Here is a 26,381-nt window from a genome sequence, read left to right as displayed (position 1 = left end):
AGCCCTCAGTGTGGAGAGACTGCTTCCTAACTCTGTGGCCTCTGGCTGCTGCGTGGCCTGCTCTCTCCTTGCTGCTCTAAGCAACTTTAAGGCCTCCGGTGGAGTATCTGACTGGTGTGTCCATCTTTTACTTTTAAGTGGTAACTTGTAGAGGTAAGCCCAAATGAAGTCAGCCAAGGAGTGGTCATTAATGTGCACAGCCCTTGATGTTCTACCCAGTGACTCTCAGCAGCTGTGGCACAGAAAGTGAGGGGTCCGGGGGAGTCGTGCTGGGGGGACGTGGGGCCCCAGCGTCAGAAGCTCCTGTTCATTAGCGCGGCCTGGCCTGTAGTAAGAACGGTTTTTTTGTTTGTGTTTATTTTCTAGTTTACCCACACTACTTCTACAGATGATTACGCAGCATTTTGAATCCAACAAAGACGACATTTTAGAATCCAATGGAATCTTTAATCTGTTAATACTTGTTATATGGACCCTAAGATATTTTATTACAGAGTTTTTAATTAGTGAAAAATTCATAAATACCATAGAGAAAATATTTTAGAATTTAATGTTTCTTATATTTATGTAAACTTATGACTCTTCATTTATATAGTTACTTACTTTTTCATGTATATCCAGGCTATAAATATCCTTTCAAATCATGTTCTTATACCTAATTTTAGTCTTTCAAATGAATGTACTGTAATGCTTGTACGTATAAATCCTATGAACAAATATAGGGCTTTTGTAAATTATGCATTTATTGTAATTATTGTTTAATTTTTTAATGATAAACCTTGACAAAGGATTTTACTACGTTTATAAAGTTATGACAGAAACAATGTGCATTATCCTTTACAGATGCAACCTAGCTCTACAGCAATCATTTTGAAATACGCATACCTAATTTCAGGCAATTGTTGTATTTTAATGACTGACCTTAAGTATACTTTTTCTAGCAAGAAATGCTTTATTCTGCAGCATGAACAGATTTAAAATAACTGGTGTTAAATACCAGCTTCTAATAAAGTGTGGACTGAAAAGACTGTCACGACACTCTGAGAAACCCCAGCACTGGTTCACGCTCTCCCAGCCTCGTCTCTGGGTTTGCGGAGCTTGTCTTCAGTGGCTGACAGAGGCTGGGAGCTGGGAGCAGTTCTCTCACTGGGGAGACTCGGGATGGGGTCACCTGGGACCAGCCCAGCCCCTGCGCCCTCTTCCCCGCCTCTCCTCCTTGGGAGTGGGCGGAGAGACACCCATGGAGCCCAGTTAGGGCCAGCCACCCGGCACCACTGTCTCATCCTGCAGGTCGGCGCACACAGCGGACAAGGCGGGAGACCCAGAAAACCGTGTAGAGCTACTCTGATAAAGGCCTTATTTTTCTTACGTAAATCACTTTTTACATTTGTTTGTAAACATGTTTAAAGAATGAACCTAGTGGGACATTTTTAGACTTTGATGATAGAGCCATTGTGAATTGTGTAAGTTGCAATGTGGCTTTTACTTTTTAAATGGCATATTAAAAAGCCAGCAAAGTGTGTCAGACCATGGCGTGGTATTTATTGTGCCGCAGATACAGAGACGGAGGCAGCCTCTTTCACATTTGGTTTCTGCTTTTAATTTACTTGTACAATTCATTGTTACTGTTCTGTTTGCTAATCTTTTGTGAACTTCCTGATTATGTAACAAAGTATGTACAGTCTACTTTTGAACTATTTTTATCACAGTATTATTTATTGCTTTCTTTCAATAAAGTACTGAAGCGTTTTCCACTGCCAATGAAGAATGCTGAGAATACACTGTGATTGCATTGAAACTGACCATAGTTGTTTTGGAAGGCAGGGTCGCCCTATGAAAATTGTATTATAGAAGTCAGTGGACAGAATAAAATAGCCAGGAGATGGAAGTGCAGGTTGAGGGCGTCATCCTGCCCGCTGCTCTGGAGGTCCCAAGCCTGCATCAGTGCAGGAGACAGGTGCCTGGTGTCAGATGCAGATGTGTGGGCTCACACACACAGTGCGTGGGTAGGGCGGCTGGAGGCAACCCGTGATCAGGGCTGAAAGGCAGGGCCTAGGCAGTGGACTGCACGTGCATGCGCGTCCCTTCCACCATTTCCCAGCTCTGCTTCCTTCCTCAGCGCTGGCTTCACACTCCTGCCTGCTCACGAGGTGGCTCCCAGGGCCGCACCCTTCCACACTGATGGCCTCTGGAAATCAGGAAGCCTGGTTCCCTAACAGCTCACACCTGAGTTGTGAACCAGCCCAGTGTGGCAGAGCAGAGGCGACATGCTGACAGGCTGGGGGACCCAAGCAGGGCCCACCCGTGGAAGTGGGTGAGCTCAGTCCCCTCAGGCTGCAGGGCTGGAAGCTGATGCCCAAGAGGAAGGCCAGGCACCAGCAAGTGGCTGCTAGCCCTTCCCCTCTTCCCGCCTCCGACAGTGTCGCCGTTGAGCCAACACCACCCCACCTGCAGCAGGGGTCAGTGGACACTGCCGATGCCACCTTGGTCTCCGTTTCCTCCTTCTGTCTCCGAGCTGACACCTCCTCTGAGTGGCACGTGTTGTCATGTGGGTTAGCATGTCCTGGATCATTTGTCCCGGGCAGCCGTCGGGGTGTTCTGTGCTCTCCTGTTTAGAACCTGCGTTTGCTCATCTTCCCACTTAATGTAGGGAAAGCCTTGTTTTCTACATTTCCTAGTTATTGAGGTTAAGTGTGAGATTTAAAACATAACGTAGTGCCTCCTGCTTTTTTCCATCTAATAGTTCTTTTTGGCTGAACAAAGGCATGCCTCAAGTATCTTAAAACTTACAGAAGAAAAGGGACTGGGGGCAGTGGCTCACGCCTGTAATCCCAGCACTTTGGGAGGCCGAGCTGGGAAGATCACTTGAGGCCAGGAGTTTGAGACCAGCCCAGGCAACATAGTGGGACCCCCTTCTTTACAAAAAAAAAAAAAGGCGAAGATATTTTAAAATAAAACAACACTTGGCATGCAAATAGGGCTGGCATCTAGGACTGTTCATCTTCCAACTTGACTGCAAAGAGCAGCTCGGCACGCACTCTGGGCAGCTACTCTGTAGCAGGCTCCTTTCAGTGCTGGAGAGACCATGGTAAAACAAATTATTTCACCCTTCTAGTAAAAAGAAGCGTTTCTAATCCTGTGTGCATCCAGGGTGCAGCCCAGGGGTGTGAGTTGCAACATGACATTGGTGTGGAGGGAGGAGAGGCATCTCCAGGGAGGCCTGCATCACCAAAAATGCTGAGAACTGTTTCATGTCCATGCCGCTTATTTACTGTCTCCTATGAAAAAAACCCCAGACAGACAGGGTTTCAGAGAACACCAGTGCAAATGGACCTGTATCAGATAAAACGCCCACTTTGTTCATGTGACCTGTCATGCACTGTGGAGGGGAGACCCTGCAGGTGCCAAGGCAAGGTTCTGAAGCCTCAGCCTGTTCCCATATGAATACAGAACTAGAAAAGAATTAGATAGTTACACAGTTATTCCTACATATCATAAGTAATCACAGCTATTCATGTATAATCACAGAAATATACTCGATATAACCTTTTGCTAATGATTATCGGGTTATGAAGCATGGAACTGAGGTGACATGGTGAACAAAGTGATCCTAAGGCAAGATGCTTTAAGCTCTCTGTCATGCCCGCATAAGGGCTGCTGGCGGCTGTGCGGCAGCACCAGCACTGGGAAAGCACCTGCTGTTTAGCCAGCTATGGAAGGAGATGTCTGAGATGTCCAAGACATAGATCTTCCTCAAAAGTCCGCTCCTCCAAGCTCTTGCGGTAGGCCTGACGGGACGCTCACAGACATCCGGGGGCTTAACTGTCTCTATGTGAGGCTGCGCTTCACTGGTCACGTTCCATGGCTACTTTCATGGCCCACTTCTGCACCTGGTTCCTCTTTTTCTTAGAAGATAGAATCCGTAAAGTCATATAAATCTTAATGTCTTTGTTCTTTCCTGACAAGTATGAGAGAGGTGCTGACGCATCAGGTTTTCTCCTCGCCTCGACTACTTGAAAGTCCTGGGCCCCAATCTCCAAGACACGTTGTACCTGACCCCACCACTGACCGCCAGTGCCTCGCCCTACCTGCCCTGCCCCCTGCTTTGTACTCAATAAAAAGCAGAGCGTCCAGGCACTTGGGCCCCTGCCAGACTCCGCGCTTCGGTTGGCAGTGGACCCCTGGGCCCAGACCCTTTTCTTGACCTCTGTGTCTCGCGTCTTTATTTCCACAGCTTCTCATCTCGGCAGCAGCAGAGAGGGGCTCACAGGACCCTGTAGGAATGGACCCTACAATGCACCAGCTCCTTGTGAATATTTTAAATAGGTTTTGCCAACCGGCCTCAGAAGAAGCCAACAGAGTACAGTTTTTCACTCACTCCTGATGAAGGGCAGTCGACAAACATGACTCTCTGCCTTATGCTACACAGTTTTCATCTTCAAATAGGCCAAAATGTGCTCATTAATCAAAAGAAATCTGACTTAGGAAGGGGAGCGTTACAAAACCTAGAGTTGAATCACTGATTCTCCAGCGCCCTCTTTTCTAAGTTTTTTGTTACAATCAAAGTAATACATGCACATCATTTAAAGTAAAAACAAAAACAAAACCAGCAGCCCGTGCCAGTGTCCTTCCTCCTCCTCCCCGCTCCCCAGAACTTGGGGAATGGATTTGGCTATTTCTTCTGTTTGCTTTCTTACTCCCAGATGGTATGCGCTCAGTGTGGTGTCCTGCTTTTCCTGCTTCCTCCATGGTGGGCCTTGTCTAGTGGCTTTTCATTATGACTGATGAGAATTTTCGCACCTGGCACCTCCCATCCCCGCTCCCGGTCTCCTAAGTCAAATTGCTGGGGTCAAATCCGTGTTCTCTGTTTTCATTATTGACTATAAATATTACTTATTGCTGGGTCAAGTGGGATGGTTTGATCATAACACAGGGGGCACATGGTAAGATGGTATTCCCCAGTATTCACAGCTGAAATAACACGATGCCTGGGATTTGCTTTAAAATAATCATAGAGGCGGCAGAGATCTGCTTATGGATTAAACACTGACCATGTGGACTGACGACTGTTGAAGATGGGTGATGTGTTCATGACAGTTTATTAATCCACCTTCACATTTGCATGAGATTTCCCATAAAATTTTTGCTGAGCACAGTGCTCACACCTGTAATCCCAACACTTTTCGAGTCCAAGGATGTAGGAGTGCTTGAGGCCAGGAGTTCAAGACCGGCCTTGGCAACGTAGTGAGGCTCTGCCTCTACAGTAAATTTAAAATTAGCAGGTGTGGTGGCACACGCCTGTGGTGCCAGCTATCCTGGAGGCTGAGGTGGCAGGACCACTTGAGCTCTGGAGGTTGAGGCTGTAGTGAGTTACGACCGTGCCACTGTACTCCAGCCAGGCAATGCAGCAAGACCTTACCTCAAAAACAAAATACAAAAAATTTCTTTTTTTTTTTTTTTGGCTAAGGCTCATTCTGTCACCCAGGCTGGAGTGCAGTGGCATGATCTCAGCTCACTGCAACCTCTGCTGCCCAGGTTCAAGTGATTCACCTGCCTCAGCCTCCCAAGTGTTGGGATTACAGGCACCTGCCACTGCACCCGGCTAATTTTTGTATTATTTTTAGTAGAGATGGGGGGTTTCGCCATCTTGGTCAGGCTGGTCTTGAACTCTTGACCTCATCATCCACCTGCCTCGGCCTCCCAAAGTGCTGGGATTACAGGCGTGAGCCACCAAGCCTGGCCAACAATTTCTAACAGTTGTCTCAGGCAGACCTTCTATGTGATAAACTGTCTTTGTCTTTGGATGTCTGAGAATGCTGCTGCTTACCCCTTCACTTTGTTACGGTAATTTTGCCCAGTTTCAAACTCTGACTGTAGCCCACAGCTGAAATATTTTACATCACAACCCAGCACACCCCATCCACACTACTTTTCATCAGTTCTGCTGCTGGAGCAGGAATGGCCACAAACAAACCTCTCCAACACTGAACTGGGAGGGAAGTGGTGCTTTATTCGGCCGGGAGCAGTGGGTTACAATCTTAGAAATTACATGTGAAAAGGTCTTGATCCATGAAGTAGATATGGGGTACGTGACTTAGGTGGGGGTCTGATCGTGTTTAAGCAAAAACGATGCCTTCCGGAAAGATCCCTCCATACCATGCCTGCGATCTCTAGGGCTTAAGGGCGGCCCCAGTCTGCTATGTTTTACCTTTCCTATTGAAATGCAATGCAGAAGGCTGGGGGAAGTGGTCTCTGATGCTTAAGAGGATTAAGGGTGATTAAGGGCCTCCTTCCTCACTGTGACCATTTTTTCACATTTTGGCATCTTAAATTAGGACGTTTCTTACAAGCAGTGATACTGAAGGGAATCAAAAGAATTTACCCCAAGCTGGGTGCAGTGGCTCACACCTGTAATCCCAGCACTTGGGGAGGCCGAGGTGGGTGGATCGCTTGAGCTCATCAGTTCGAGACCAGCCTGGGCAACGTGGCAAAACTCCATCTCTCCAAACAATACAAAAACTAGCCCGGCGTGGTGGTGTGTGTCTGCAGCCCCGGCTACGCAGGAGAGCCCGGGAGGTGGAGGTTGCGGGGAGCTGTGATTTCGCTGCCGCGCTCCAGCCTGGGCAACAGAGCCAGACTGTGTCTCAACAACAGAAACATTTACCCCAAACTGTATTTCTGACATTATTTTGAAATGGCTCTTACAGGGCCTTGCCAAGCAGTCTACTGTCAGGGAAATTCACATCTGTAGAGAATCTCCGTCAATGCAGCCAGGCCTTCCCTGGATCTAGGAGAGGTTAACTGAGCATAGAACACCTTGAAAGGTCTGAAAAGAGCCATTGATGATCTCTGATGACTTCTACTTGTGAGGTTTCATCTCTGTAACAAGACCCCGTTGGCTAGCCAGGCCTCTTCCTCCCACCCTCCCAGGACCTGATTTGCCAGGATCCAAAGCCTCATTCATTCTGTAGCCTCAAGACCTGATGACCGTGGTGTCCAAGAAGAGAACACAGTTTCTGTTTCTCTTAGTTTGTTTCTGGTTGGGCCGGTAAAGCCCCTCCCTCATCCCTCTTTTCAATTTATCACTAGAGACAGAAACTAAAAACCATGGCTTTGGACTGCTAAAAGCCGAAAACAACAGACAACAAAAAATAAGGCAGGTCAGACAGGCCTGGATGAGCTTCTGTGCCTCACCGTGGGGCTGGGTCTATTCGGAAGGCTCCCAGGCACACATGGTAAATCAACGTGTGCACCTCTTCTCTCATCAGCCCATCTGCCTCACGCCAGTGCTTCTGCAGCAAACCTTCAGGGGGCCAAGGGCCTTGGCATCCACATCTTAGACTTGATGAAATGCACACAGTATACGACAAAACACTGAAGACGGGCTGCAAATTCTCTGCTACTCCTCCCAGTGAAAGATAAGAGTCTAACTCCCTTCCCCAAACCTGGGCTGGCCTTAGTGACTTGCTTGACCAAAAGAATCTGGCAGACGTAACTTTGAGACCTGGAGCTGGGTCACAGTACAATTTGCAGCTCCCGTCTGGGCTTTGTGGAACTCTTGTTTTGAAAGAAACAAGCCACCAAGTAAGAAGTCCATTACTCCAAGACCGCAATGCTGTAAGCATGCTCACGCTAGCCACGTGGAAGGACTGGAGAGCTGCCTGCAGTCTGTCTCCCGCTGTTTCTGCCGTCCGATTCTAAGTGCCAGCCATACAAGTGAAGAGGCCAAACTGGACACACCAGTCCCCACAGCCATGCTGGGAGACGAAGCCATTCGGACATATCCAACAGTCAGAAGCAAGGCCCAGACGCAGAGACGTTATCTTCATGGCAGCCACAGCCAACTGGATGAGCCCTCCCAGTGGAGACCCCTGGAATGAAGATGAGCCGCCCCCATGGGCCCTGTCTGAACTTCTGACTCACAAAATCATGAGCATGATGAGAGCGTTCACCAGTAGACACCACCACCTTTTATGGTTTATTACGTTACAGGAAAAGGGTCCCAATCCAGACGCCAAGGGAGGGTTCTTGGATCTTGTGCAAGAAAGAATTCAGGGCGAGTCCATAGAGTAAAGTGAAAGCAAGTTTATTAAGAAAGTAAAGGAGCCAGGCGCGGTGGCTCACGCCTGTAATCCTAGCACTTTGGGAGGCCGAGGTGGGTGGATCACCCGAGATCAGGAGTTCAAGACCAGCCTGGCCATCAGGGTGAAACCCCATCTTAAAAAAAAAAAAAAAAAAAAAAAAAAGAAAAGAAAAGAAAGTAAAGGAATAAAATAATGGCTACTTGGCCGGGTATGGCAGCTCACGCCTGTAATCCAAGCACTTTGGAGGCCAAGACGGGCGGATCACATGAGGTAGGGAGTTCATGACCAGCCTGACCAACATGGTGAAACCTTGTCTTTAAAAAGGAAAAAAAAAAAAAAAGAATGGCTACCCCATAGACAGAGCAGCCCTGAGAGCTGCTGGCTGCCCATTGCTATGGTTATTTCTTGATGATATGCTAAACAAGGGCTGGATTATTCATGCCTCCCCTTTTTAGAGCATATAGGGTAACTTCCTGACGTTGCCTTGGCATCTGTAAACTGTCATGGCGCTGGTCGGAGCGTAGCAGCGAGGACGACCGGAGGACACTCTCATCGCCATCTTGGTTTTGGTGGGTTTTAGTCGGTTTCTTTACTGTAAGCTGTTTTATCAGCAAGGTCTTTATGACCTGTATTTTGTGCTAAACCCCTATGGCTTAGAATGCCTTAACGGTTCCGTTAGGTTTCATCCTCATTTTTACCCAGCTTCTGTTCAAGATGGAGTTGCTCTGGGACACATGCCTCTGACAATTACAGAGCCACAGAGTCTGTATATAAACCAAAAGTAAGACTATAAGCCACCCCCCACCCAACCAACTGAATAGACCTTTCCCCCTTTGGCCAAGAGGATTTCAAAGAAATCTGAAAAAATGGCCGGGGACAGTGGCTCACACCTGTAATCCCAGCACTTTGGGAGGCCGAGGTGGGCGGATCACCTGAGGTCAGAAGTTCGAGGCCAGCCTGACCAACATGGAGAAACCCTATCTCTGCTAAAAATACAAAATTCGAAGCCGGGCACGGTAGCTTATGCCTGTAATCCCAGCACTTTGGAAGGTCAAGGTGGGTAGATCAGGTGCTCAGGAGATTGAAACCATCCTGGCCAACATAGTGAAGCACTGTCTGTACTAAAACTTAGCTGGGCATGGTGGCAGGCACCTGTAGTCTCAGGTACTTGGGAGGCGGAGGCAGAAGAATCGCTTTAACCCAGGAGGCGGAGGTTGCAGTGAGCTGAGATTGCAACACTGCACTCCAGCCTGGCAACAGAGGGAGACTCCATCTCAGGAAAAAAAAAAAAAATTAGCCGGGTGTGGTGGCACATGCCTGTAACCCCAGCTACTTGGGAGGCTGAGGCAGGAGGACTGCTTGAACCCGGGAGGTGGAGGTTGCAGTGAGCCAAGATTGCAGCACTGTACTCCAGCCTGGGCAACAAGAGGAAAACTCTGTCTCAAAAAAGAAAAACAAACAAAAAACAAGAAACCTGAAGAACTTGTTCAGACCACTATGTGGGGTCAGAGGTGCCTAACTCTATCCTCTTCCCGTTGGAGTTCAGGCACAGCTGATCAGCACTGACATCTTAAGAGTGACAAAACAGACTCTTTGTAGCTCCCAAACCCCAACCTGATTCTGGGATAACATCACATGCCAGCAGACCCTGAAAGAAATCAAAATCTTTTACCCCAAGAGATTTCTTTGACATATTGTGAAACAACTCTGCAAACTTTCTCTTTTAGGGGAAATCCACATTCTGTACAATCTACACTCTGTCCCCAGGCTGGAGCGCAATCCCCAACCTTTTGGGCACCAGGGACTGGTTTTATGGAAGGCAGTTTTTCCACGGACAGGGTGGCGTGGTTTCCAGAGAAGGCTGTTCCACCTCAGATCATCAGGCATTAGATTCTCAGAAGGAGCTCGCATGTGCAGTTCACAACAGGGTTTGCACTTCGGAGACTCTAATGGTACCTCGGATCTCACAGAAGGCACAGTTCAGGTGGTAATGCTCACTCACCGGCCACTTGTCTCCTGCAGTGTGGACTGGTTCCTAACAGGCCACAGACTGGTCCTGGTACCATGGCTCAGGGGTTGGGGACCTCTGCCGTAGAGAATCCCCTTTCCCTTTCCAGGTCTTTTTCTGCTCCTGAAGAGATGAGCTGACCCTCCTTCAGTTCCCCTGCTGCACAACCTTTCCTGCCTCAGGGCCTGGGAACCTGCTGACTTCCCTGCCTGGAAAGTTCTTCCCTCCTTACCTTTACTTCTACGGGGCCGTCACATCTTGGCTAACAGGTGAGTCGCTCAAAGAAACCTCTGGTCTCCCCAATGGGTTCGGGTCTGGGAGTGGTGCATGGGGTTGGAGGGTGGTGCCCAGAGCTGGGGGCTGGGGTAGGTGCACGGGGTTGGGGGGTGGTGCCCAGAGCTGGGGGCTGGGGGTGGTGCCTGGGGTTGGTGTCTGGGGCAGTACACGGGGTTGGGGGCGGGGGTCCTGGTACTGTGGCCCAGGGGTTGGGGACCTCTGTCGTAGAGAATCCCCTTTCCCTTTCCAGGTCTTTTTCCTGAAGCGATGAGCTGAGAGCACCTCTGAAAGGTCTGAAAATGAAACATTTGCCATCCATTGCCTCTAAAGGTGGCCAACTATGAGACATCATCTACACAATAAGAACCTTCATCTCCACAACCCCTTATCTTAACCCTGACACTCCTTTCTACCAATTTCAGGTCTTCAGATTATAACGCATTCAACCACTGCCAATCAGAAAATCTGTGTCCACCGATGCCCGGTAAGCCCCCGCTTTGAGTTGTCCTGCCTTTCCAGACAGAACCGATGTATATCTCACAGGTATTAGTTGACGTCTTATGTCTCCCTCCAACATAGAAACCAAGCAGGTGTTGCCTGGCTAACAATCTTTGTCCACAGAAAACGCAAATTAGCTGTGTCCAGTTAAATGCAATTGATCATTGCGCTAGAGATAGACTAGCTTTTGCAAATTCATTTCAGCATTCTTTTGACTTCTTTGGGTTTTTTGGTTTCGTTTTTTGTTTGTGTTTTTGTTTGAAACAGGGTCTCCGTTGCCCATGCTGAAGTGATCCTTTTGCCTCAGCCTCCAGGGTAGCTGGGAGCACAGGTATACGCCACCACGCCTGGCTAATTTTTTTCTTAAAATTTTTGTTGTTGTTGTTGTTGTTCCGTAGAGACACAGTCTTGCCATGCTGCCCAGGCTGGTCTCAAACTCCTGACCTCCAGCAATCCTCCTGCCTTGGCCTCCCAAAGTGTTGGGATTACAGGCGTGAGCCACTACATCTGGCCAAATTCTTTAAACAATTCGTAAAATCTTCTGATGTATTCGTTAAATATTTGACAAGTTCACTTTATATGTATATGAAAGTCATGACTTTACCTTTAAAAAATGGTCAACATCTGACATTTCCTTCCGCCACCCCGCACTCCCATCCCACCCTCACATGTGACAGTTTAGCTTTCCACATGCCTCCGGCATCCATCCGCTTCTCCCCATCTTACCTGCCGCCAGAGGGTTGCACGAATTGGTTACGTTAGGCTCTACCCGGCCCTCCTGCCATCCATTCTCCACACAGCAGACAGAGTAATCTCATTACAATTCAAACTGCATGATGTATTTATCTATTTAGAGACCGGGCGGGGAAGGAGGCTCACTATGTTGACCAGACTGGTCTCAAACTCCTGGGGGATCCTTCCATCTCGGCCTCCCAAAGTGGTGGGATCACAGGCGTGCGCCACGGCGCCTGGCACAAACTTCACTGATGTCTCTTATCTGGTTAACTTCCTCCAAGAACTTCCCATGACTCCCAGGATAAAGACCGAGGTCCTCGCTGTACTCCTTCAGCCTCTGCATGACCCGGCCGCTCTCACACCCGGGCTCGGCTGCACAACCAGCCCTCTGCCAGGCTGAGCTGAGCCTCCTTCAGTCCCCCTGCTGCACGACCTGTCCCGCCTCGGCGACTCGGAAAGTTCTTCCCTCCTTACCTTTACTCCTATGGGGCCGTCGCATCTTGGCTAACACGTGGATGGCCCAAAGAAACCTCTGGTCTCCCAGATGGGCTGGGGTCCTAGCGGCTGCTCTCCAGGGCGATGTCACGAAACCCTCACTTCTTGGCATTTATCTCCTCTCCCAGGTGAGCACCCATGCGGTTGAACGCTTGACTCACCTTCCAGGCTGCTAGGCGCCTGCGGCCCGGGCTCGCGTCCCCGACACGCGGGTGGCGCTTTCTGGAGGGGTGCATCGTGAGCGGGCGCCCGAGGACCGCCGGGTGCGCGCGACCGAGAGACGCCGGGGCTGAGCGGAGGGCGGGTGGAGACACGCTGAAGGGGCTCGCCGCCCCCGGGCTCAGGGCCCGCGCGTCGCCCCGGGCTGGCTTCCTTCTCCCGGCCCCGGGAGGCGCTGCGGCTCCTGAGCCCCCACCGCGGGCCGTGCGCTTCTCGGGGCCCCTCTTCTGCGCGCGCCCGACGCTACTTTCGGCGCGGGCGACGCTACTTTCCGGCGCGCCCTGCAGGCTCGCCACGGGCCGGGCTCGCGCTTCGCAGGCTGCGGGCGGAACTCGGGGGTCGTGCGGGCCGGGACGCGGGAGCGGGGCGGGGCCGGGGGCGGGGCCGCGAGGGGACCCGGATGCGGCCCCGCCCCCCGCCCGCGGAACCGGAAGTGGAGCCTGGCGCCTGGGAGCGGAGGGCGAGGCGGGAGTCAGGGCCGACCCGGGCCAGAGCGAACCCCGGCGGCGGTGAGCCAGCGCGGCGTCCGCGCGGGCGGCAGGCTGGCTCTGCTGCCCCCGCCTTCTGTGGCGTCGCCGGGCCGCAAAAGGGGAAGGAAGCGACGGCCGCAGCGGTCTCACCGCTCTTCCGCTCGCGGTTTCGGGAGCTGGGGCAGAGCGGCCAGGCTTTCCCGGCCTGGGGCGGGGCCGGGCGAGGGCCGGGGGTCCGCGAGGGCCACGAGGTCGGGTCTGGGCCCGAGGGCCCGGGCTGGGGTCCGCGGAGGGCTCGGGGATGGGGTCCGCGGAGAAGGTTAGAGAGGGGCCAAACGGGGGTCCCAGCTCTGAGGGGAGGGTCCCTGGACCCCGAGGGCTTCAGGGCAGGAGAGGGGCCAGGCTGGGAGGGGTCGTGGGTCCAAGGAAATAGGAGAGGGGGATGGGCTCCGAGGGGGAGGGGATTGGGGCGTGAGGGAGAGGAGTTGGGCCTGCGGGGTTCAGGAATCCGAGCGGAGGGGGCCGGGTTTCCAGGGGCCGTGGAAGGTGAGGGAGGCGTGTTAGGGAAAGGGCCAGGGGCCTGAGAGAAAGGGGTCCAAGGGGAGGGGATTGGGGTCTGCCGAGGAGGGGTCCAGGGAAGGGAACTGGGGTTCCAGGGGAAGGGGTCCGCGGTTGTGGGGGGCTCGCTGTGGGACGCGGCGGAGCAGCTGGGGATCCTCCCGGCCCGCACCTGAGCGGAGGTTTTGCAATCAGGTCAGTGGAGGCAGCGAGGCGCGGCTGCAGCTAGTCGTGAGGCTCTAAATTTGGAACCGTCCCTCCTTCGGGGTGTATTTGAAATCACCAGAAAGGTGCTTTGGGGCTTTCTGTTTCCTGCGTTTCCATCGTCTGGATAGTCTAACGGGTGCCTGATCCCCGGCGCTGGAGGGCCTTGGATGAGAAGGGACAGGGCTTCCTCCCACCGGAATCTGTAGACGTGTCTGGCCCCCTAGGAAGGAATTCATTTTCTGCTGAAGGAAGCTCCGCAGGCATCCAGTGAGCGCTCCCTTTGGGCTCAGTGTTGACTTGGCTGCACAGGCTCTCTTGTGGGGGGACTTCACCCACTAGGACCTTAAGGCGTGGTCCATACCGCAGCCCTCAAGGCTGTGGCGCAGGAGAGGCGCCTGCCCTGTCTCCAGTCCCGTGTTTGACCGTGCGGGTGAGTCACCGGCTCCAGAGCACTGAGTCCGTCCTATTTCTCCTCTGGTTAGAGAAGTATTCGCCAGATACTCAAGGAACGAGGAAGAGTCTTTTTTAAGTTGGAATCAAGGACCTATGAGAATAAAAAGTTGGGGAGGCAGGGTTGTTTTGATATGAGGTCCCCTGGAACTGGAAGCTATCCGTCTGCTAAAGCTTCCTGAAAAGAAGTTTCTTGTGGCCTGGGGCGGGGTGCAGTGGCTCACACCTGTAATCCCAGCACTTTGGGAGGCTAAAGTGAGAGGATTGTTTGAGTCCAGGAGTTCCAGACCAGCCTGGGCAACATAGGGAGACCTTGTGTCTACCAAAAAAGAAAAATGCGCCAGGCATGGTGGCGGGCACCTGTAGTCCCAGCTACTCGGGAGGCTTAGGCAGAGGATCTCTTGAGCCCAGGAGTTGGTGGCTGCAGTGAGCTATGATTGCACCACTGTACTCCAGCTTGGGTGACAGAGAAAGACCCTGTCCCCAGGCTGGAGGGCAGTGGCTCTTCACAGGTGCCATCTAGCGCACTGCAACCTTGAACTGCTGGCCTTAAGTGATCCCACCTCAGCCTCCCAAGTAGCTGGGTTAGGGTTAGCTGCCCTTTTTTTTTTTTTTTTTTTTTTGGAGATAGGGTCTTGCTCTGTTGCCCAGGCCGGAGTGCAGTGGCGTGCTCTCTGCTCAGTGCAACCTCTGCCTCCTGGGTTCAATCAATTCTGCCTCAGCCTCCCAAGTAGCTGGGATTACAGGTGTGCACCACCACGGCCGGCTAATTTTTGTGTTTTTAAGCAGAGACCGGGTTTCACCATGTTGGTCAGGCTGGTCTTGAACCTCTGACCTTGTGATCCGCCTGCCTCAACCTCCCAAAGTACTGGGATTACAGGCGTGAACCACCACACCTGGCTTAAAGCTGACTTTTAATTGTAACATGTTGATGGACTTGTTTTTAAAACACTTTTAAAATGACAGTGCACATAGTTGGCAATTCAGATCTTCAGTCTGTGCCACGTAGTAGGTGCTCAGAAAAAGATGTCCTTGAGAGTGAATTGCTGTGAGTGCTGTCTACTGCCTTGTGTTGCAGTATTCCCATGGCCTGGGACAGCCAAGAGCAGGGGACTGTGCTCTGTGAGCAGGCTTGGCTTTCACTGTGGCCCAGGCCCACCCCGTCTGCTCACGCATTGCTCTGCGTAAATGGTAGAAGTGCTGGGGATGAGAATGGGCGGGGTTTCCCTTGAGTAAGCGTACTGTAGGGAATGTGTCTGTGATCACAATTTTGGCTACCGAGTGCCTTTTTGATTTCCTTTCTCCTCCTGCTCTGCCGAAGGTGCTGAGGCTAATGGAAAGCTGATGCTGGACAGATAGTTCTGTCTCGTCATGTATGACATTCTTCAGCTGGGCTCGGTGGCTTACACCAGTAATCCCAGCACTTTGAGAGGCCAAGGCAGGAGTTTCGAGATCAGCCTGGGCAACATGGAGAAACCCCATCTCTATTAAAAATAGAAAAATTGGCTGGGGGTGGTGGTACATGCCTGTAGTCCCAGCTACTCGGGAGGCTGAGGTGGGAGGATCACCTGAACCTGGTACACAGAGGTTACATTGAGCTGAGATTGTGCCTCTGCATGACAGCCTGGGCCACAGTGCAAGACCCTGCCTCAAAAAAAAAAAAAAAAAAAAAAAAGCTGCTAGCGGGGGTGCTGCTGAGTGCCGTGGCTTGTGCCTGTAATCCTGGCACTTTGGGAGGTTGAGGTGGACAACTCACTTGAGGCCAGGAGTTGGAGATCAGCTGGGCCAACATAACGAATCCCCATCTGTACTAAAAATATAAAAAACTGGCTGGGTGTGGTGGCGCATGTGTGTAATCCCAGCTACTCGGGAAGCTGTGGCAGGAGAATTGCGTGAACCCAGGAGATGGAGGTTTCAGTGAGCTGAGATAGCACCACTGCACTCCAGTCTGGGCAACAGAGCAAGACTCTGTCTGAAAAAGAAAAAAAAAACAGAGGAATTTTCCACTCTGTTTAAACAGAGCAAGACTACTTCATGTTTGTGTAGTCTTGATTTGTACACTGACGTTTGCAAGGAAGGTTTAATATTAATGAGGTTGGACAGAGTCGTTATCTTATTTTGAACAGTTTTTTTTTTTTTTTTGAGACGGAGTCTTGCTCCGTTGCCCAGGCTGGAGTGCAGTGGGCAGCTGCTCAGGCAGTCCGCCCACCTCGGCCTCCCTAAGTGCTAGGATTGCAGGCATGAGCCATCGTGCCCAGCCATCTTTTGAACAGTATTTTTTGTAACAGCTTTATTGAGATATAATTCACATACCATACAGTGCACCTGTTTAATGTGTACTTTCCACTGGTTTTTAGTATCTTCATGGAGTTGTACAACTATTACCACAATCAATTTCAGAATGATTTTATCACCTCAAAAAGAAACCCTGTACCCTTTAGCCATGACCTCCCGATCCCCACCACCACCACCGTCCGCCCAGCCCTGGGCAACCAGTAACGTATCTTTTGTCTGGGTAGATTTGCCAGCTCCAGACCTTCCATAGAAATTGAATCATATAATATGTGGTGAGTCTTGTGTGTGTGGTTTTGCTTTTCATAACGTGTTTGAGGTTCATCCACGCTGTAGCAGGTGTCAGTGCTATATTCCTCTTGGTGGCAGAATAAGACACCTTTGTGTTAGGTAGGCCGCATGATATGTGTCTGTTTATCAGTTGATGGACTTGTGGAGTGTTTCCTGTTTTTGACTGCTATGAATGGTGCTGTTCTGAACACTCAGGTGTAAGTTTTATGTGCTTCTACCTTCATTTCTCTTGGGTGTGGACCTAGGAGTGGAGTTGCTGAGTCATATGGTACCTGCGTTTCACCTTCCGAGGAGCTGCCAGACCTTTTCCGTTTCCCATTCCCATCAGCAATCTGTGAGGGTTCCGGTTTCTCCACACCATTGCTAAGCCTTGTCACTGTCTGTTTTATTCTAGCCATCCTAGTGCGTGTGAGGTGGGCTGTTGCTGTGGTTTTGATTTGCATTGCCCTGATGGTTAATGACATTGAACACTTTTCCTGAGCTTGTTGGCAATTTGTGTATCTCTGAAGAAATGTCTCTTCAGGTCCTTCACCCATTTTTAAATGGGGTTATTTGCCCTTTTGATTATTGAATTTAAGAGTTCTGTATATATTCTGGATATATGATTCCAGACAGTTTTCTCTCAGGGGACCGTCTTGTCACCTTGATGAAGTACAAAGTTTTTAATTTTGTACAATGTATTTTTTTTCTCTTATGTTTTGGTGTCATATCTAAGAATCTATTGCCAAATTCAAAGTCACAAAAATTTACACCTTTTTAGGATTTTAGTTCACTTTTGAGTTCACGTTTCTGTATGGTTTTGAGGTGTAGGTGTCTAGAGGCATTATCTTTGGATCTGCAAAACAATCAAGCTTATTTTCTATTGGTTGTTTTTGTGACTTTTTAAAATTTCAGATATTGAGGAGATAAAATTGTAGATTTGAGACTATCCTTAGCTGCACAGGAGTAGATTTTTAGTTTTTACGTTGTGATTTACTTATTTTTCAAACAGGGTCTCTGTCACCCAAGCTGGAGTGCAGTGGTGTGATCATGGCTCACTGCAGCCTTGAGCTCCTGGGCTCAAACAGTTCCCCCACCTCAGCCTCCTGAGTAACGGGGACTACAGGTATACACCACCATGCCTGGCTAATTTTTTAGGCAGAGTTGTGTAGATGCTTGCTGATTACACTAATAACTGCAGTAACGAGACTGTACCAAGCATCGTAGAAGTTAGGATTGCCAAAGGGAATTCGGGAGAGAGACAGGGACAGGAAGCAGGTAGGAAATTCGTTAATCACTAGGAGGGCCAGCGAAGTGCCATCCTCTAGTTCCTAATCCAGGAGAAACTGCTCTACCTGAGACCGGCTTGTTCCCAGGGACAAAGGGATTTCATTTGTCAGTGTGTGGTGTCCAGTTGAGGCTGATGTGTGGTCCCAGGGAAGGGGTCATGTGCCTGGTTACCCTCTGGGGAACTGGAGTCTTGCTCCCTGCGCCGTAACCGTATACGTGCCTTAGAATACAACCTACCTCTCGGCTCTCCAGCTGCCCGCTCACGTCTTCATAGATGTCACCGTACTGGTTTTTTCTCCCAGCCATATCATGATCCTCTCTAGTGCTTTTCTGATACTATTCTTGTAAAAAGCTCACAGTAACTATTTTGTTTTAATGTCATTAATTAGAATGACTAAAAAGCGAAATCTTACAAGAATTATAGCAAACAGTAAATGGGTACTAGCAATTGAGGCAGTAATTTCTGTTTGCATTAAAAAGAAACATCATGTGGTTAGAAATCTTTTATAATTTCTTTAGTTTCTCTGTGTTGAACTTTTTCATTAGTAAAATGCAGATCTTCCCATCCTCCTTTGAGATTTCATTACAAAACCTTGTTGTGTTTGGGAGGATTTCTGACGTATTCTAAAAAGACTTCTACACAGCAGGATTTGCCCAGGGAACCGGTCAATAGACAGCCTTCTGAGCTAAAATACCCTTAATCTTTTTACAGACGGAATCATTCCCCAATGCCTGGAAATTCCTCGTTGGATTGCCGTGTTTTAAACAGAGTTTTGTGAAGAGCCTTTTATCTCCAAGCAGAAAGAAAGGTACTTGTGTCTTGTGAACATCCTGACATTCTTTCTTGGGATGGTAAGGGCAGAAATCCATCGACAGGAAACAGGGGAGGTTGCTGTTTCTCTGGATTTACTGGGAGAGAGAATTTTCTGGAAGGAAATTTCATTGTTTAAAAAACAAAGTCAGGTTTCTGTTGCATATGGCTTAGCGGAGACAGTTGCAGAAAACTCTGGAATTGAGGAACAGAATGCATTCCTGTCTTCCGTGAGGGGAAAATCTGGCCCCTTCCCCACCCCATGAAAGTGGGTGGGGGCCCCCAGGCGTGGGACTGTGAGGTTTGCAGTGCCCACCCCGCCCCCGGTGAAGCTACCTTCTGGGAAGATGAGTGGAGACCGCTCTGCTAATCTTTCCTTGATGAGCCTGAAAAAGTCACAGGCAAAGATACCTGCCTTCTTTCACCTTTGACTTGGGGTGAAGGTTGACCTCGCCAGCCCTGCAGGGACTCCCATCCGTCCTTTCCTACGGCCACTTCCTCAGGGGTTGGAAGCATAGGCAGCTGAAGTCCCACAGATGGGCATCCCCTTGGCCCTGGCAGCATGGTGCCATGGGGCAACTGGAGACTTGAGCATACCATTTCTCTTTCCTGCAGCCTTTTCTTCACTTATAAATGGGTGCGTTGGGACTAGAGTGGTTGTGCCCTTGTGCCTTTCAGTTCTTTTTTTTCTTTTTGAGATGGAGTCTCACCCTGTCACCCAGACTGGAGTGCAGTGGTGCGATCTCAGCTAACTGCAACCTCCGCCTCCTAGGTTCAAGTGATTCTCCTGCCTTAGCCTCCCAAGTAGCTGGTACTACAGGTGCCCGCCACCATGCCAGGCTAATTTTTTTGTATTTTTAGTAGAAACGGGGTTTCACCATGTTGACCAGGCTAGTCTTGAACTCCTGACCTTGTGATTTGCCCACCTTGGCCTCCCAAAGTGCTGGGATTACAGGTGTGAGCCACTGCGCCGGGGCGTGCCTTTCAGTTCTAAGATTCTAGTTCATCTGTTCTCTAAAATCCTCTCAAAAGCAGATCTCTCTGCAAATTCTTGCTGTGCTTTGGGGCATCAACACGAGGTGCCAAGGGCATTGTTGGTCCTGCCCCACCCCTTGGCAGACGGTTCTTGCCCGAGAGACAAAGTTGCATTAGAAATTTAAGAGCACAGTGTCCTGATTGGCCCGTAACTGTCACTTTGGATTTGGACTTGAGACCCAGCCAGGCTGGAGGGGGAGGAGCCAGATGGGACATTCTCAGGCTGCAAAGGGCTTTTGTCCCGTCCTGATCCCCGGCACTGCGGTCCCAACATGGCGCCTGAGAAAAAGTGAATTGGGTTTCTGGGGTTCAGACTCCTGGCCACAGCTTCTGGTTGTTTGATTTAAAATAATCTCTCAGTTACTCACTCTGTGGCCTATGTGAAATTGTATTACTATTTCTGTGGAAAAGGAATCAGTTCTTTTAATACACAGTTTAAAAAAAAAAAACCCTTAAAAGTTTAGATTTTACCACTGCAGTTACAAAAAGAATTATCTTGTTAGGGTTCACAGATATGCCATTGTTCTCTGTGACAGAGGGAACCTTCCAGTGTTAAAGTGCTGAGGGAGGAAGGGACCGTCCACTTGCAGAGCAGCCTAATAGAGGGGAAGGTGGCATTTTATATTCCTGTTTCCTCCCAAGTAGAGGGTGAAGCAATTCTCTAGGAAACCACTTGAAACCTTCACTGCACTGTCAGTCTGAATTAAGAAAATTATTGTTACAGTTTCAGTAAGCGCTTGAAATCAAAATGGATGCTGTTTTTTAAATTGTGATAAAAAATACACATACCATGAGATTGACCATTAGTAACGTTTAGTGTATTTATAATATGCAACCCAAAATGGTGCTTTTATTTTTGCTTAGAAACAGAGTCATCATGATTTAGCAGAACAGGCTTATGTTCTTAATAAATAAAGTAAGTGCACACCCGACTTTATTTTCCAGAAATTTTCTCACTTGAGTTGAAGCCAAAGAGTATTTCCAGTGTGTTTCTGACGCAGTTGACGGCAGTGTTAGAGCCCCCGAGGTGAAGTTTCTTTCACTCCTGTGGTTGTCATTCGGGCTTAGGGTTCATGAAGGATTGGCTGGTCCTGCAGCCTCGCCCTCCTGGGTTCCCTAGAATCTCGGTAGCTTTGTCCAAAGGGCTCAACTGCTGTGGATGGCGCCCCTGAGGCCTCCGTACCCTCCGTGGGCTGCTCTTTCAGATGTGGAAAGCTTCGGCCGGCCACGCTGTGTCCATCACCCAGGATGACGTGGGAGCCGACGACTGGGAGACCGACCCCGATTTTGTGGTAGGAGCCGCCAGCCTTTGCTTTCCTTTTTCAGCAAGTGGAAGTGGCTCTCCTGGGTTTTTCTTTGACGGGGTGGTGGTTTGTCTGTGTCACAATCCAGGCTGTGGGGTTTACCGGCCATTTTTCTTTTCAGAATGATGTGAGTGAGAAGGAGCAACGGTGGGGTGCCAAGACCGTGCAGGGCTCCGGGCACCAGGAGCACATCAAGTAAGAGTCATCGCCACCACCTCCTGAGGGCCCCTCTGCGGGGGGAGCCTGGGCGCAGCAGGGCCTTTAGCCATGGTCGTCTGTGGAGGGACAGCCTGGGTGGAAACTGCTTTTGTCTTCTTGACCTGCTACCCATGCAGTAGATGAGTATAAGTCGCACACATATATGTATATACATACCGTAGGTGTTTATATGTGTACATGTAGATACTTACGTGCTCAGTCATTTTTAAATTCCCGTTGCAAACAGTTTCCGTACTTATAATTTTAGAGCATCTGCTTTCAGTATTGTGGCCTTTATCAGGGAACACGTTTTCCCTAAGCCCTACCGTACAAGTGGGAGGTTTCTGAAGTATGGGGTGTCCGAATCACTTAGACCTTAAGTGTCCCTCCCTTTTTAATTCTCTGGACATGATCATGTGTTAGTAGTCAGGTACTGTGAGCTCAGTGTTTCTATCACAAGCCCAGGGTAGAGTCGGGAGCTGAGTGAACCCTGCCATTGTTTACCACTTAGCACTATCTAAAATGCCAGCTCTTGGGGCCGTTTTCTTCGTCAGGAAATGTAGATAAAAGGAACTTACAAAATGTGCTCAGACTTCTATTTTGGACCACGCTGGGTTCAGAGTGTATCCTCTTTTTCCCTGGCTGTGAAGGCAGCACCACTGACCCGGTGACTGCCTCAGCACCCTGGGAAGACTGTCTGGCTTGGCCACAGGCCCTTCAGCTGAGAAAGATTCAGTCAGTCATCCAGAAAAGAAGGCACCGTCCACACAGTGACTTCTTAAAGTTATTTATTTGTTGATTTTGAGATAGGATCTCACTCTGCCACCCAGGCTGGAGTGCAGTAAGCAATCACAGCTCACTGCGGCCTTGACTTCCTGGGTTCAAGCAGTCCTCTTGCCTCAGCCTCCTGAGTAGCTGGAACCATGGGTATGTGCCACCATGGCCGGCTAAGTTCTTTTATTTCTTGTAAAGACGGGTGCTTCTTTTGTTGCTCAGGCTGATCTTGAACTCGTGGGCTCAAGTGGTCTTCCTGCCTCAGCCTCCCAAAGTGCTGGGATCACGGGTGTGAGCCTCTGCACCTGGCCCACAATGGCATTTTTGTTGTTGTCAAGAGTTTCACTCTTGTCGCCCAGGCTGGAGTGCAGTGGTGCGATCTCAGCTCACTGCAAACTCCACCTCCCGGGTTCAAGTGATTCTCCTGCCTCAGCCTCCCGAGTAGCAGGGATTACAGGCGCCTATAACCACACCTGGCTAATTTTTTAATATTTTTAGTAGAGATGGGGTTTCACCGTGTTGGCTAGGCTGGTCTCGAACTCCTGAGCTCAGGTGATTCTCCTGCCTTGGCAAAAGTGCTGGGATTACAGGTGTGAGCCACTGCACCCAGCCACATTGGCTTTTTATACACAAGTTTTAGTCCTTCCTGGCTTGCTCAGCACACTGCCTTCCACAGGACCAGCTTCAGAACTCCAAGGGCCATGTGGCTGTCCAGGATGAGAGACTGGAATGGGGCTGACTTAGGAGTCCACTGTGGCCTTGGGTATTTGCTGTGGGGGTTAGGCAGACGTCTGAATTCGCTGAGTCATCATACCTCTTCTCATCTCTTCTGTTCCCTGTGGCTTCAAAACGTGTCTTGGAGGGTGGCTTGGAGAAAAAACAGAACTGTCCAGTGCAAAAGCCTGTGGATTGGTTAGGATTCAGAGAGGAACGTGGGGAATAAGACCATGTTTCATGCTCTGGGGCCTTCCCAGGTTTTAGAAGTGCTGTCTTTCTTTCCCCTGCTCGTAAGGGTATTGGGTGGTTTCCAAGCCTGGTTTGTATTTCATCCTCAATTCTAGGATTATTGTCCAGATGTCAGAGGTGGCAGCCTGGTGTCTCCTGGGCAGAAAGTCTGAATGCGAAAGTGGCCTTTGTACCACTGTGGGGTCTCACAATGACAGCTGTGTTTGGCCTGCCAGATTTTGACTGCGTCTTTTGATGTGTTTCATTATCGGCTATATTAAAAATTTTGTAATGGTGTTTAGATGTTAAATTCAGAACCACTTTCCTCTCATCTTTGAATGTATGAAAAGCTGGAGTGCTTCAAGTAAAGACGAACCATCTCGATGTTCAGCACAGTGGACTTCTGCCAGTGGCTAGCGAAAGGGAGCTCAGCCTGTTTCCCCTCTACCTCTGGATGATTACAGACTAGCTTTCCCGTTTTCCCTGTGTGCAACAAAGCTCAGGTTTCAGAAGAGCCATCTTTAGCGGGGATTTGGGATGATCCCACTGTGCTCAGATTTGTGTTCCTTCTTCTACGGAGCATGCATCTCACACTGAGGGCTGCCAAAGTGGGTGTACCAACCGGCAGGATAGTCAGGAAAGCGCGGTGCAGGGAGAGAACTGGTGAACGAGCAGATTTCCAAATTTACAAAGACAGTGTCACCTGTTCTTATTTATCATATCAGGAGGCAAAGATGCACATCTGTTTTATTGATTTGTTCCTGTTTTCCTCTTTCTTCCTTCAAGCATACACAAGCTGAGAGAGAATGTTTTTCAAGAACATCAGACCCTTAAGGAGAAGGAACTTGAAACAGGACCAAAAGCCTCCCACGGCTACGGAGGGAAATTTGGCGTGGAGCAGGACCGAATGGACAAGGTGAGTGGCCAGCGGCCGCCTGTGCCGCCTCCTTGTGTGCTTGAACCACGTGTCTGGTTGGCACAGCCGTCCCTCAGACTTTCCTTCCATCAGCAGTTTTGAGTCCGTCTGCTGAGGCTGAAATTCACCCTGAGGTGCCCCTGTGGATTGGACAGGGAGGCCAAGAGGGAGATGGGTCCCCAGAGGCGGCTTTATGATCAGGACAGAAGTCCAGAAGCATGCTGTCTCCAGGTGTTGTCATTATCAACGCCTGTGGTTCCAGCTTGCAGCCTAAGTCATGCCGATCCAAAGACCAAAATCAAATCGTAGGCTCCTGTGGTTGATGACACACATGGACATTCAGCTGAAGGCCTGGCTAACGTCCTTCATGCGTTTAGTGGCCTTCAGAGCAGTCTGTCCGTCATATCAGGTCAGCGCCCATGAGGCTGGGGAAAGAGCTCACTGTTGGAGAGGTGTGGGTAAGCCTCCCGGGAGCCATCGTGGACGGACGCAGACCGCCGTGCTGACGTGGATCGAGGACATTGGCTAAATGCATCCAGCTCCACCTGTACTTGAGGTCCTCTCTACCCTATGAGAGGGAGCAACGTTAGCTCAGGAGGGCTACCTTTTCCTTCCTGGAGAGAAGGTGGAAGAGACTGCAGTGTGTCTGCATGTTTCTTCAGGAAACAGAGCTCTACATTCTGCAGACATCCTGGAGGTGAACTTTTGAGTCTGAGCAACGTAAGATTGTTGTGCCTGACGGATGTTTGCCTTTACTCTGTGGAAAGAAGTATGTCAGCCGGTGTTGGGTTCCAGTTGGTAATTCCATTCCTCTCCCACCTGGTGTACTGGTCAGATAAACATTTTGAGCTGGGCACGGCATGACCTTGCTGTGTCACAGTGAGCTGCACCTTGCTCTGTCCCCTGCAGAGAAGATGATGTGGGGGACCGGCAGGGCACCCAGACCACGACCGTAAATAGCCTGGGGGAAGAGTGGGGTGGGGGCCGTCTGCAGGAAAGAGACATGGATGTTGCTGTGTCACTACCACAGAGATGCCCTGACACCGGGAAGAGCAGCGTGTGCAGAATACTTATCTTTGAAGTTAAAAAAAAAAAAAAAAAAAAAAGTTTGGTAGCTTTTAGGAGTGCAGACGGACAGACAGACCTGTGTTCCATGCAGTCAGCGAAGCACTGGATGGAGAGACAGATCCCATGTGTTCAGTACAGTGAGCCAAGCAAGTAGGTAGAAGCCTTTTTTCTACCTACTTGGGGCTTGTGGGGAGTTAGCACAGAGAGAAATTTATTCTAAAAATGGGGATCCCGGCTCTGGGTTGGGAAAATTACACATTGCGGGAGGGAAAGGAGATGTGTCAAGGGGGAGCCTGGTGGGGAAGCTGCTGTGGTTGGCTTCTCTGCTGCTGCTTGGACTGTACCGATTTTCATCCCGAGTCTCGCTTACCCTGGAACCTGCAGCTCAGGCCCTCTCGGGTGCCAGGAGCTCTCTGGAAGAGCCCTCGCTTCCCCATCCCCTGTGCGCTCTCCACGGCAGCCCCTGCTTCCCTCATCAATTGTCCTTCCCAGTAAGACTCCCCTCTGGGCTGGGTTTTTCAAGGATTGGTACTTGTCATCCTCACCCCATGCCTGGCCCAGCGCACGAGCCCCACCTCTTAGGCCAATGCCCTGGTGGAGCCCAGGAGGCTTGTGGAGCCGCGCTCTCACCTGTCGGCCAGTACACTGGAGAGCTGTCCCGGCAGGGCAAGACCAGCACGGGGCGCTGCTGCTGCTTGGTCCCGGCTGGCATCTGGGCAGGGTTAGCTCCCAGCTCAGGTGAGCACCACGGGGTAGATCTATTGTCAAAAATAACTCAGGGCCAGCTACCGGGACTCACACCTGTAATCATAGCATCTTGGGAGGCCAAGGCAGGAGGATTGCATGAGCCCAGGAGTTTGAGACCAGCCTGGACAACATAGCAAGACCCTGTCTCTACAAAAAAATAATTAATTGGGCATGGTGGTGCACACCTGTAGTCCCAGTGGCTTTGGAGGCTAAGGCAGGAGGATCACTTGAGCCTGGGAGATGGAGGCTACAGTGACTTACGATTGCACCACTGTGGTCCAGCCTTTGCAACAGAGAGAGACTCTGCCTCAGGAGATAAATAGATTAAACTCAGATTCCGAACTGAAGGGGAAATGGCTTAAGTTATTTGTAACTTGCCCACTCCAGAAGTTGAAAAAAAATAAAAAATGGAAATCCCTGTGTTAAGACTTGAGAAATAAGTGCTGGAGACTTCCAGGAAAAAAAGAACACATTGAGGACAAGCACACCTGGCGAGGGCTGTTGGGATTCTGTTTACACTGGGGCTTCAGTTCGCTGCACCCTCCCCTTGGGGATGGCGGTGGCTGCGTCCATCACGCACTGCCCTCTCCCCTGGGGGACGGCGATGGCTGCGTCCATCACGCACTGCCCTCTCCCCTTGGGGATGGCGGTGGCTGCGTCCATCACGCACTGCCCTCTTCCCTTGGCGCCGGCGGTGGCTGCGTCCATCACGCACTGCCCTCTTCCCTTGG

The 26,381-nt window shown here is 50.2% G+C and overlaps 2 protein-coding genes and 1 long non-coding RNA gene across 26 annotated transcripts in view; 2 read left to right on the top strand and 1 right to left on the bottom strand.

Moving 5' to 3' along the window:
• Positions 1-1,777, top strand: part of PPFIA1 (PTPRF interacting protein alpha 1) — a 119,313-nt gene extending 117,536 nt beyond the window's left edge. For 7 of the 14 annotated variants that reach the window (XM_032282508.1, XM_032282510.1, XM_032282503.1 and 4 more), the window contains one exon: positions 367-1,777. In XM_032282508.1, coding sequence (XP_032138399.1) covers positions 367-392 — 26 coding nt within the window. In that variant the 3' untranslated portion in view covers positions 393-1,777. The remainder of the gene's footprint in view (positions 1-366) is intronic. The other 7 variants (XM_032282499.1, XM_032282504.1, XM_032282500.1 and 4 more) reach the window with 1 other exon arrangement.
• On the bottom strand, positions 1,578-12,678 carry LOC116554581. Its single transcript, XR_004270233.1, has 2 exons — positions 11,593-12,678; positions 1,578-3,452 (listed from the first exon to the last, which is right to left on the bottom strand). It is a non-coding gene; the product is annotated as an uncharacterized LOC116554581 (long non-coding RNA).
• Positions 12,679-12,719: 41 nt separating this feature from the next.
• Positions 12,720-26,381, top strand: part of CTTN (cortactin) — a 35,815-nt gene continuing 22,153 nt past the window's right edge. For 6 of the 11 annotated variants that reach the window (XM_032282521.1, XM_032282518.1, XM_032282520.1 and 3 more), the window contains exons 1-6: positions 12,724-12,824; positions 18,565-18,704; positions 20,423-20,614; positions 20,904-20,990; positions 21,124-21,197; positions 23,706-23,835. In XM_032282521.1, the coding sequence (XP_032138412.1) occupies positions 20,597-20,614; positions 20,904-20,990; positions 21,124-21,197; positions 23,706-23,835 (309 nt within the window). In that variant the 5' untranslated portion in view covers positions 12,724-12,824; positions 18,565-18,704; positions 20,423-20,596. Of the gene's footprint in view, positions 12,825-17,670; positions 17,689-18,564; positions 18,705-20,422; positions 20,615-20,903; positions 20,991-21,123; positions 21,198-23,705; positions 23,836-26,381 lie in introns of those variants that run through there. The other 5 variants (XM_032282519.1, XM_032282514.1, XM_032282512.1 and 2 more) reach the window with 4 other exon arrangements.

This window comes from Sapajus apella, unplaced genomic scaffold (assembly GCF_009761245.1).
Source record: "Sapajus apella isolate SASKATOON/1434 unplaced genomic scaffold, GSC_monkey_1.0 scaffold14, whole genome shotgun sequence".
In the NCBI taxonomy this organism is placed as follows: domain Eukaryota; kingdom Metazoa; phylum Chordata; class Mammalia; order Primates; family Cebidae; genus Sapajus; species Sapajus apella.
Note: the sequence above shows the minus strand (reverse complement) of the source record. Positions and strands in the feature narration are given on the sequence as shown.